The following is a 12878-nucleotide window of genomic DNA, read 5'->3' on the forward strand; positions in this document are numbered from 1 at the left end:
ACTTTGATCTTTGGAAGCCCACTCATTCCACTTAGTCTTGTACACTGCGTCACCACACGCACACGCACACAGAGTCATATAGCATCCACAAGTGAAAAAGACTGCAAGGTAACAGCGGGTTAGCTCCTGTAAAACAGCAGCATAATTCCACTGGCGGCAGGTAGCCTAGCGGTTAAGAGTGTTGGGCCAGTAAAAAGGTTGCTGGTTTGAATCACTGAGCAGGAAAGGTGGAAAAATGGTCCGTTCTGCACTTCAGCAAGGCAGTTAACCCCCAACAACAACGGCTCCCCGGGCGCCGATGATTTGGACGACAGCGACCAGCACCGCTCTGATTCAGAGGGGTGGGGGTTTAAATGTGGAAGATCCATTTTGGTTGAATGCAACTGATCTGGTATTCCCTGTTCCACACTATAAAAGCTGTCATTTTCCTATCTGAAGATCAATCTGTCTCGCAGACACACATTGTCTTGACTCTGCCTCAGAGAAGCATGTGCACATGACAGCGTTCATGATTGACCGGTTTTCCCCCGGTTTCTATTTTTGGCATCCTAAAGTAGAGGGGGCCTTGTGTTCAGCTGTCACACAGAAGCATCCATTTAAATCCACCTGGATTTTCCACATTGGACTTTCGGTCAGTACAGTTGTTGCCCAGTTTTGTTAGCCAGGCTTTTCCTCCAGCTCTACCCCTAGACGTTTAGCCTAATTTGGAGCTCTGGTTATTAACTGTGTGGAGGTGAAAACACAACTACCAGCTAAATTCCAACCATAATTAGCATTAGCCTTACGGCTCTCTGTCCAGTATCCCAGAAGAGAGGTTTTTGACCTGTCTTGTGTGCCTGGATGTGGACACTCCTCTCTGGGTGTGTTTGCTGCTGCAGCTGGGTGTGGATCGATGGTGCAGGGTGTGATATAGGCTATGTTGCCTAGGGGGACCTGTAATTCAATACCACAGACACAGACGGCCTCTAGCTTCTGCTCTCTCTGTAACAAGCTTCCTCCACCACCACCTAAATCCCATTTCCCCTCCTCTACAGTCACCCTCCTCTGGTTTCCTTCCTCAACCTTATTGTTAATGTGCACGGACGCTAGATAAGTGTGTTTGTGCGTAATTGGACTGCAATGCACTTCGGTGTACATATTGTCATTTTATGCAGCTTGTGCATGACACGTGCTTTTGCCTTATTGTGCTTTTCCATCATGAATTTGCACTACATATTTTGTCAATATACGCTACATGACCTGCTCTTCAAACATCTCATTACAAAATCATGGGCACTAATATGGAGTTGGTGCTATAACAGCCTCCACTCTTCTGGGAAGTTTTTTGGAACATTGCTGCGGGGACTTGCTTCCATTCAACCACAAGAACATTAGCGAGGTCGGGCACTGATCTTGGGCGATTAGGCCTGGCTCGCAGTCGGCCTTCCAATTCATCCCAAAGGTGTTCAATGGGGTTGAGGTCAGGGCTCTGCAGGCCAGTCAAGTTCTTCCACACCGATCTCAACAGACCTTTTCTGTATAGACCTCGCTTTGTGCATAGGAATGTCTGTGTTCTGCCATGGCCAGCGAAGTTCCCGGATCCAATACCTGCTGAAACAGGAAAGGGCCTTCCCCAAACTGTTGCCACAAAGTTGGAAGCACATAATTGTCTTGAATGCTGGAGCATTAAGATTTCCCTTCACTGGAATTAAGGGGCCTAGCCCAAACTATGAAAAACAGCCCCAGACAATTATTCCACCACCAAACTTTACAGTTGGCACTATGCATTCAGGCAGGTAGCGTTCTCCTGGCATCCGCCAAACCCAGATTTGTCCGTCGGACTGCCAGATGGTGAAGCTTCATCACTCCAGATAACACGTTTCCACTGCTCCAGAGTCCAATGGCACAGAGCTTTACGCCACTCCAGCCGATGCTTGGCATTGTGCATGGGGATTTTAGGCTTGTGTGAGGCTGCCCGGCCTAAGAATCCCATTTCATGAAGCTCCCAACAAACAGTTATTGTACTGACATTGCTTCCAGAGGCAGTTTGGAACTCGGTAGTGAGTGTTGCAACCGAGGACAGACGATTTTTACGTTACTCGCTTCGGCACTCCCGTTCTGTGAGCTTGTGTGGGCTACCACTTTGAGGCTGAGCCGTTGTTGCTCCTACACATTTCCACTTCACAATAACAGCACTTACAGTTGACCGGGGCAGCACCAGCAGGGCTGAAATTTTACGAACTGACTTGTTGGAAAGGTTGCATGCTATGACGGTGCCACATTGAAAGTCACTGAGCTCATTAGCTAGGCCATTCTACTGCCAATGTTTGTCTATGCAGATTGCATGGCTGTGTGCTCGATTTAATACACCCATCAGCAGCGGGTGTGGCTGAAATAGCCGAATCCACATACTTTTGTTTATATAGTGTCTATGCAGTGTTTGTGCAGTTGTGTGCGTCTGTATGTCACTTTTGTACCATCATTAATACCAAACACACTATTCCCAGGGCTTATCTTGCTCCTGTTACGCCTGCCCTGGCTCCTTGATGTACATCTGGTGGGGATGGGTTGGTCATTAGAATATTGGGATTTATCTGGCACAGTGGAGCGGTAAGCAGAACAGCTAGCGCCACGGGAAGCCCGCCGGCCCTTTGTCATAATGATGCTGCTGCTGCATTTCACCCTTCTCTGAGCGCACAATTCATTTACACCCACCTCCATATTCTCCCATAATCCCCCTCTCTTTCAATCAGAGTGCAATCTGAGCAAGCCACTGTGATAGGCTAAGAGGCATCTATTGTGCATCACACGTCTTCGTTTGCCCCATAGAAGAGACAGAACCAGTTTTACCTGCCTCTGTTCCAGGGGGATATGGAATGGTGATACGCAGGTGTGTATTTTAAGCCCTGAGGTAATGCGGTCAGCAGAGGGATTTAGGAGGCATGGGGTGTCTCACTATGGCGAGGTGTGGCACTACTATCCTAGTCACACTTGTGACAGTGACACATCTGGGACAAGTCTAGTGATTGGGGGAGGGGAACACCCCCTCTGCAGTCACTCTTCCTGGTCTGATCACAACCCCTAGTTCCTCTTCCTAACCCATCAGTTCTTGCAGATCTGAATGAACTAAACTCAGCAACTAAAGAAACGTCCTCACTGTCAACTGCGTTTATTTTCAACAAACTTAACATGTGTAAATATTTGTATGAACATAACAAGATTCAACAACTAAGACATAAACTGAACAAGTTCCACAGACATGTGACTAACAGAAATGGAATAATGTGTCGCTGAACAAAGAGGGGGTCAAAATCAAAGTAACAGTCAGTATCTGGTGTGGCCACCAGCTGCATCAAGTACTGCAGTGCATCTCCTCCTCATGGACTTGGTAGTTCCCAAACATTTCTGGGTGGAATGGCCCTAGACCTCACCCTCCGATCCAACAGGTCCCAGACGTGCTCAATGGGATTGAGATCCGGGCTCTTCGCTGGCCATGGCAGAACACTGACAATCCTGTCTTGCAGGAAATCACACACAGAACGAGCAGTATGGCTGGTGGCATTGTCATGCTGGAGGGTCATGTCATGCAGGAAGGGTACCACATGAGGGAGGAGGATGTCTTCCCTGTAACGCGCAGCGTTGAGATTGCCTGAAATGACAACAAGCTCAGTCCGATGATGCTGTGACCCTCCACCTCCAAATCGATCCCGCTCCACAGTACAGGCCTCGGTGTAACTCTCATTCCTTTGACGATGAACGCGAATCCGACCATCACCCCTGGGGAGACAAAACCGCGACTCATCAGTGAAGAGCACTTTTTGCCAGTCCTGTTTGGTCCAGCGACGGTGGGTTTGTGCCCCTAGGCCTACAAGCCCTCAGTCCAGCCTCTCTCAGCCAATTACGGACAGTCTGAACACTGATGGAGGGATTGTGCGTTCTTGGTGGAACTCAGGCAGTTGTTGTTGCCATCCTGTACCTGTCCCGCAGGTGTGATGTTCGGATGTACTGATCCTGTGCAGGTGTTGTTACACGTGGTCTGCCACTGCGAGGACGATCAGCTGTCCGTCCTGTCTCCCTGTAGCTCTGTCTTCGGCGTCTCACAGTATGGACATTGCAATTTATTGCCCTGGCCACATCTGCAGTCCTCATGCCTCCTTGCAGAATGCCTAAGGCACGTTCACGCAGATGAGCAGGGACCCTGGGCATCTTTCTTTTGGTGTTTTTCAGCGTCAGTAGAAAGGCCTCTTTAGTGTCCTAAGTGGTCATAACTGTGACCTTAATTGCCTACCGTCTGAAAGCTGTTAGTGTCTTAACGGCCGTTCCACAGATGCATGTTCATTAATTGTTTATGGTTAATTGAACAAGCATGAGAAACAGTGTTTAAACCTTTTACAATGAAGATCTGTGAAGTTATTTGGATTTTTACAAATTTTCTTTGAAAGCCAGGGTCCTGAAAAGGGGACGTTTCTTTTTATGCTGAGTTTAGATAGGTGTAAGTTAGGTGTAGCCATCAGTTTGCATTGTATTCCTTTCTCCAGCGTTGATGACTGGAGGGATGTGTGATTACCTCTGTGGCGTTAAGTGGGTTCCCCCCTTCTCCTCCTTTTTCACGTTTAATTCCTCCCAGTGACAGATGATGGGTAATTGAGAATGAAGATGCAATTCTTGGAGCCTAGTGACAATTAGGCTGCTCATTCATATTAGATCTGTTTGAATAGTTTTATTTTGAAGAGAAATGGGCACATCGCCCATTGGAAACCATGACTGATCTTGAAGCTGTGTGGTGTCCACATGCCAGTGGCTTACTGCTAATCAGTGGTCTTACAGTGTTCGCTGCTCATTTTCCATGCTTGAATTTGTGGGTTTTGTTGGCCCAGATTTTATTGAGGTTTTCTCTGCTGCCTCTCCTATCAAATAGTCCTTTATCGTGCTACTGTATGATGTAAGAAGTTGTCATTGCTTAAGTGCTGTTAATATTGAATGTGTAGACTATGTCCCATAGGAGATGATCCAGTAGATGCTTCCTTATTGACCAGAGCTATAAGACCTCATGACTCACTCTGATTTAAACATGGATTTGTGTTAATGCCGTCAACATTTTTGTGTTGGTGAACAGTAGTAGCTTATATAAAAAAATATATTTTAAAAACAGTTTCTGCCTATGACAGGCTATTGAGACTGTGATGAAAAATTTATATTGAGACTCAATATGTCTCTGTTCACCTACAGTCCTTGTCTAGTAAATTTAAAGTCATAGACTGGGTGTCTCTAGGGAGACATGAGAATCATTGAGATGACGGGATTGTCTCATGTACAGTAGGTGATTCTGACAGGCGTCTTAAAATCAAAAGCACCCAAGGATGTTTATGGCTACTCGTGACACTTGATGACTTCAAAACATCAAAAACCCATGTTAGGTTTAACGAGAAGGGCAGTGTCAGCTCTGCCCTCTGAAATGGCAATCTGGTGTCGACCACATGCTTAGCATGGGGTGGAATTCCCACTACCCACTGCCAGCTTCCTCACTCTGTCAGGCACAGCTAGTGGGTTCTTTGAACTACTGTATGCCTGGCGCTTAACATGCATTATTGATGGTAAGGGGCTGTTCTGCGATGCCAGAGGCTTTTTCTGCTCCATTAACGGACTCCCACTGGGACTTAGACACTACCTGTGAGATGCACACTTCACCCCAGCTAGCATTGGCTAACACAGTTAGTACTGTATTTCTACTAGGGAAACTTCACTTTAGTTAGCGTTGGCTAACACAGTTAGCAATGACCTCCTCTATTTCTATGTGCCCTGGCTGTAAGAAGCCTCTGTCTGCCTGTTGCAAAGCTTTAGTCATTAGCGCTAGACTGGTTTCTCTAATCCGCCAGCAGCACCCTGGGGACAACTGCAGGAAGTGTGTACCGCAGGCCACATGATGGAATAAGCTCTCCTCCACCTTTTTTCTTTCTCGCTCTCTCTCTCTTTCCGTCTCTTGGTTGATTTCTCTTTAGCTCTCTCTCACTCACATGTGCACCTCGATTTCATTCTCTCCCCCTCTCCATGTCCTCTGCATATTGTCTTCCTCACACTCAATCCCGCTCCCTCTAGCTTTGCTCTCATACACACACTCCCCTTTCCACTCAGGTGCTGTTGAGCTCGACTGATGACCTTCAGTGTGACCTCCAGAAACTAGCTAGCAACCTTTCAGACAGGAAGTGAGGGGAAGGCCACTCATGACTTGAAGAGCTGTCTGCACAGTAAAGGCGTCAGACGTAACGCATCAACACAGCGTGAGCTGGATTTGTAAATAGGCGTGAGAAATTGTGACAGGAACATTATAGGCTAGGCTAAGACCGGCTCAGTTTAGCTTTTCGCTAGCAGCCTGGCTGTCTGTCACTAGCTCTCACTCACTGCAGGCCTATGTGCCAAGTTGTTTAACTGAGTGCCGGCGGCGCTTAACTTTTCGCAGTAGTGCAGGCCTGGGGTCAGGCCTCCTCGATAAGGGTGCACTGTAGCCAGCCTCGGTGCCTTTGTCCAGGGGAAGGTTTTTTCCATCGCACCGGAGAACTGGGTCAAGGGGATTAATTTCCTGGCCTGGCTGGATCTAGTCGTTCGGCGCTAATGGGAGATTAGCTGGGAAGTTTCAGTTCCAAAACGTCTCTGGGTGCCGCCTGCTTGTTCTTCACATGGGTTGGGGGGATATTTAGGAAGTGATTGGTGCCTCTAAATAGGGGTGGTTGGGATGTGGAATGGGCAAAGGAGGGGGTTTGAAGGGGTTGGATGTTTTCCCACCCCTGCTGTTCATCAATGTGACTGGATTAATTACAGGGGGCATTGTGTTCATGGGGGGCAGGCTGGCCAGGAATCAGGTGGTGTAGGGGGGTATCCATTGGCCTTCTATTACCAGAACGCTTTCATTACCATTGGGTGGTGGAGGGTCTTTTTTTAAAAACTTTTTTGTATATACAATCTTTTGATTGGCCACCCACAATTCCCCATTGCTTTTATTTTATTGGCTGTCTGGTGTCCATTTTGTTTCTCAAAGTCACTGCAGACACTGAGAGTTATGAATAGGGTAATTGCTCAGCTCGGAGTAATGTGCCCTTGAGCGTAATAGTGTAATGGGCTATTAGCGGCTCTATGTTAATTGTTTTAGCCTTTCTCGTGGCACAGTCAGGGCAGTGTGTGAATAGTCGCTCTCTCTCTCTCTCGCTCTCTCTCGCTCTCTCTCCCTCCTCTGCTGTTACATGGTTCATAGAAGCTATGTTTTGCCCAGCGTTCTTTTTGCAGCAGCTGTATTCCTCATAGATGTCTGTAATGAGGTTGTGAGCACAGCACCACTGGGGGGTTGGTAAGTAGTGGAATTAAAAGAGGGCCTAATGAGGTTTCTCTCTCCCTCTCCTCATCCGCTTGGTCTCTTCACTCTCATTTGCTTCCCACAGCAGTCTAAAGTCAACCCTATCTGTACAGTAGGTACACTCATGACAGACAGACTGACTCTTTCCTTTCAGAAAAACAACAGTATTGACAAAGCTTCTAGAATGTTTTCTCATGTTTCATTTTCAGAATCACTTGTTGACCCGTGGGTTTAATATAGTTTTGGAGAGGCTATGTTGGAATATTTGTGTCAGCTAGTCAAGGTATCTGTTTTTTGCACTGATTTAATGTCTCTTCAGGTGATGTTTTCATGGAGAGGAGGATATGTCTACGTGTGAGTAACATTGGCATCTTTCTCTCCCACTACCTAGGTATCGGTAAGAATGTGATCTGTGACCGAACCGCCACCCCACTGGATGCCTTTCGCATGATGTCGGCCGCCCAGTACTACCCCAAGCTGCTGAGCATCATGGGAAACGTACTGCGCTTCCTTCCCGCCTTCGTACGCATGAAGGAGCTAGTGGAGGAGGGCTACGTGGGGGAGCTGCTGGTCTGCGAGGCCCAGGTCCACAGCGGCAGCCTGTTGGGTAAGAAGTACAACTGGAGCTGTGACGACCTGATGGGCGGTGGGGGGCTGCACTCGGTAGGCAGCTACATCATTGACCTGCTCACCTTTCTCACGGGCCAGCGGGCGGCCAAGGTGCACGGCTTCCTCAAAACTTTCGTCAAGCAGACGGAGCACATCTGCGGCATCCGACAGATCACCAGTGACGACTTCTGCACCTTCCAGATGGTGCTGGAGGGCGGCGCCTGCTGCACCGTCACACTCAACTTCAACGTGCCTGGTGACTTCCGCCAGGAGGTGATCGTGGTGGGCACAGTGGGCCGGCTGACTGTCAGCGGCACAGACCTGTACGGCCAGAAGAACACCATGGAGGGAGGGCCGGAGCTACTTCTGAAAGACAGCACCCCTCTGGAGAAGGCCTCCCTACCGGAGAAGGCTTTCAGTGACATCCCTTCGCCCTACCTGACAGGAACCATCCGTATGGTGCAGGCGGTGCGTCAGGCCTTTGAGGACCAGGACGACCGGCGCACGTGGGATGAAAGGCCGCTGACTATGGCGGCCACATTTGAGGACTGCCTGTACGCACTGTGCGTGGTGGACACCATTAAGAAGTCCAACCAGTGCGGCGAGTGGCAGAACATTGAGGTAATGAAAGAGGAGCCCGAGGTGAGCCCGGCGTACCTTATCAGCGAGGCCATGCGGCGCAGCAGGATGTCGCTCTACTGCTAGCACTGGCACCTAAATGGCTGTCTGGTGCTAGAGACTGGGGGTGAGAGAGCTGTCACTGTGCCCTCATTGGTTCGCTACCCTAAAAAAAGATGTGAACAGTGATGAACTCTCTCCAATCTCATTGTCCTCTCTTCTGCATGATCTATTCTGGAATCACTACGCCGTGCATCGTGACTCTGAGAAAGTGGAGGAATAAAGAGCACCTCCAAAAAGAAAAAGCCGTTGCTATGGATGCTACACTCGGGACAACAGTGGTTTAACTGTACCTCTAGAGAGGTGAATGTTTAATCCCCAGGGGGCTTCGGACCCTGTCTCTGTGTATGTCTGCTGTGTGTGAAACCAGAGAAGAAAAACGCAGCGAAATCAATTGTTTGTCTGGTAGGGCTTTTAGTGAGGTCCCCTCCTCCGGTTAAGTATGCAATAAATCCAATCAGAGCTCCAGGCTAGTGGAATTAAGTCATCCTAAGCAAAAAAAAAGTGTGATGGGTCCACACTCATTCGCACTCAGAATTATGTCATCCTGCCTGAATCAAGGGAATGCCTTTTTTGCCTGCTTCTCGTTTTTGTAGTAACGTCCATATGCAATAGACCGACACATAATCTGTGGATGGTGGTGCAATCCCATGCTATGCTGTGAGTAAAACCTAGGCACATGTTTTCTATCCCCATGTTTTCAATCTCAAGGTCATGCCTGTTGCTAAGCTAATATCCTTAGCTTAGCCAGCTAGGTTAGCGGTGCATGCGATAAAGCTTCTTACACAACAGCAACGATGTAGAGTGAAACAATCAGTAATAGTGTCCCTCTGGGTTAGTGCATGAATGGGACACTTCCACGCATGAAACATTCCCATCTGCTTGTAAAGGCTAGTGTTTTGTGACTCTTTTATAGTTTGTGTGAATATGTAGCTTAGTACTACTAACAGAAGGGCAAGTAGAACATGGCCTATTTTTTTTTTTTTTTGAGAAGACCTCTGGTTTTCACCTCATCACTATCCACATCACTATCCACACAGGTAACAAGAGATAATGGTAGTACAGTAGCATAAATTCACGAAGCCAAAACATTTTTGTATTTTATTCAAGCTCGATCTTATTGTTTCCCCAATGTTGATTGTGTTCTCAAATGATGCTACTGTATATCACCATCTGCATTTGCCTACTTTTCCACGGTCTTGTATAATACAAAAAAGTGAATATGGTTTAAAATGTGTCATGATATAAATGTACTGTATGTATTTTATTTGTTTTTAAACTATCTGCAAAAGACAGGAACTGGAACATGTTTTGATACACACACTGTTCAGTATAAAATTATTTATTTTTAATTTTGGACTGATTTCGTACTGTGTCGGGAGAAGAAGTCTAGTTCGTGGGTGACAGTTGAGGTAAGAGAGGCCTTTTAGTATTCCGTTTCTCTGTGTGTTGGTCCATACTGTGGGATGTCTGAAGACAATGACTACTTTGGTTGGCGTATATAGACATTTTTTAATCATGTGATCCTAATTTGTAATAAATGTTGATAGGTGCAGCCATTTTAAGATTTGTAGCTATTTAACCGTTATCTGTCCAGTCGGCCATTTTTCCCTGTATTCATGTTTCATCGATGTGCTATATTGTGTTTGACAGTGGGTTTTGGAACGGTTCATATTTTTCTGACCATGCTCCAGTTAGTTTATTTGGCATTTGTGTCGTGCAAGTTATTTTTTTCAGTAGCTTTTCAGCCAACAAGACAAGCTTCTCACATGCCCGCTGACCTTTCCCAAGTTCTGTAAATACTATCTCACTCTGATGGGTGACCATGATGTGTTCTGCATAGAAACATGATAAGATGTCACCTGTTATATCATTGCAGATCATAATAGCTTATCAATACTGTAGACTTTCCCCTTTGTCCACTGAGGACCTTTATACCATAAACATGCCTTGATCTTTTCAATGAAACCTGGAAAAAATTATACTGGAATAAACTCTCCAAAGTTGCTCACTATGGTATAAGAACCCCCCCGGTTACTTGATGGACTTTGCCATTTAAAGGATGGAGATATAGAGCAACGTCTAAAAATGTGCTCTTTCCAACTCTCTCTGTTAGTCCCCTATATTCCTATCCCGGGTCAATGGCCTTGTTTCAAACAATGCTCCTCTAAAGCTGCACCCAGAGAACAGGAGAAGAAGTCCCCTGTTGAGGCCTTATAGGGAGGACGTAGGAACCGTGGTTTAGTCCCCAGTCTTTCAGTCTGGATAAAACTCTATAGCTTTACATATATGACAGGAAAGAAATGGGGACTAAATTAAATCAAACACTTGAAGTAAACCCTTGCAAACACTTCACATTATAACATATGCTGAATCAAACATATTATCATGTAATATCAATGTAGGAGAGAAAGGATCAATGCAAAGTAGAGAGGAGTCTCTTTGCCGGTTTGATCCAGCACCCATGTGTATTTAGGCTTAATCCTACATCTTGCTAAGGTGCCGTAGAGCAGTCCTCCTCAAACCTCTCCTCTGGAACCCCCAAATGTTTTCCTGATTCACCTCGTCAAGGGTTGCGTTTCTCTGCCCAGACATTGAGGACGCATGCCAGTTATTACAATGCCTGGATGGGTATTTTGCGTATCAGATAACCACATATGTTAGAGCAATCTGGTGCCCGACGGCACAGTTGATGAGGTGGCACGTGACCATTGGTTGAGTCATGCAACTTCTGACCAGGGGAATGCAACCAAGGGCTTGACGATTAGTTGATAAGTTGAATCAGGTGGAATAGATCAAATACGTGGAATGGCTGGTGGTCCCCGAGGAGAGGTTTGAGGATCACTGCTCTAGAGGCACCTTACCATTTTCTTCTACACTGAACAAAAATATAAACGCAACATGCAACAATTGCAAGGATTTTACTGAGTTATAATTCATGGAAGGAAATCAGTCCATTGAAATACATTTTTCAGGCCCTAATCTATGGATTTCACATCACTGGGAATACAGATATGCATCTGTTGGTCACAGACACCTGAAACGAAAAGGTTGGGGCGTGGATCAGAAAACCAGTCAGTATTTGGTGTGACCTCCATCATGCAGCGCGACTCCTTCGCATGGAGTTGAATCAGACTGTTGATTGTGGTCTGTAGAATGTTATCCCACTCCTCTTCAATGGCTGTGCGAAGTTGCTGGATATTGTCGCAACCTGGAAAACACATCGATCCAGAGCATCCCAAACATGGGTGACATGTCTGGTGAATATGCAGGCCATGGAAGAACTGAGACATTTTCAGCTTCCAGAAATTGTATACAGATCTTTGCGACATGGGGCCCTGAATTCTGCCAGGTCGCAGTTGCAAATGAGAACTTGTTCTCAACTAGCCTACCTGGTTAAATAAAGGTGAAAAAATAAAAACAATTCTCATTCTGAAACATGAGGTGATGGTGGCAGATGAATGGCACAACAATGGGCCTCAGGATCTCGTTACGGATTCTATGTGCATTCAAACTGCCATCAATAAAATGTAATTGTGTTCGTTGTCCGTAGCTTATGCCTGCCCACACCATAACTCCACCGCCACCATGGGGCACTGTTTACCACGTTGACATCAGCAAACCACTCGCCCACGCAACGCCATACGTTGCCATTTGCTTGGTACAATTGAAACCGGGATTCATCCGTGAAGAGCACACTTCTCCTCCAGTGTGCCAGTGGCCATCAAAGGTGAGCATTTGCTCACTAAAGTCGGATACGACGCCGAATTACAGTCAGGTCAAGACCCTGGTGAGGACGACGAGCATGCAGATGAGCTTCCCTGAGACGGTTTCTGACAGTTTGTGCAGATATTCTTTAGTTGTGCCAACCCACAGTTTCATCAGCTGTCAGGGTGTTTGGTCTCAGATGATCCCGCAGGTGAAGAAGCCAAATGTGGAGGTTCTGGGCTGGCGTGGTTACACGTGGTCTGGATGTACTGCCAAATTCTCTAAAATGACGTTGGTAGAGAAATTAACATTACATTCTCTGGCAAAAGCTCTAGTGGACATTCTTACAGTCAGCATGCCAATTGCATGCTCCTTCAAAACTTGAGACATCTGTGAGAAAACTGCACATTTTAGAGTGGCCTTTTATTGTCCCCCGCACAAGGTGCACCTATATAATGATCATGCTGTTTAATCAGCTTATTGATATGCCACAGCTGTCAGGTGGATGGATTAGCTTGTCAAAGGAGAAATGCTCATGAACAGCGATGTGAACAAATGT

At 46.6% G+C, this 12878-nt stretch overlaps 1 protein-coding gene across 1 annotated transcript in view; it reads left to right on the plus strand.

Annotated features, from left to right (window-relative positions):
* Nucleotides 1-12032, plus strand: part of LOC139367073 (glucose-fructose oxidoreductase domain containing 1) — a 39005-nt gene extending 26973 nt beyond the window's left edge. The window contains exon 2 of the mRNA XM_071105078.1: nucleotides 7716-12032. Coding sequence (XP_070961179.1) covers nucleotides 7716-8638 — 923 coding nt within the window. The 3' untranslated portion in view covers nucleotides 8639-12032. The remainder of the gene's footprint in view (nucleotides 1-7715) is intronic.
* Nucleotides 12033-12878: the final 846 nt, after the last annotated feature.

Source organism: Oncorhynchus clarkii, chromosome 15, assembly GCF_045791955.1.
Source record: "Oncorhynchus clarkii lewisi isolate Uvic-CL-2024 chromosome 15, UVic_Ocla_1.0, whole genome shotgun sequence".
NCBI lineage: Eukaryota > Metazoa > Chordata > Actinopteri > Salmoniformes > Salmonidae > Oncorhynchus > Oncorhynchus clarkii.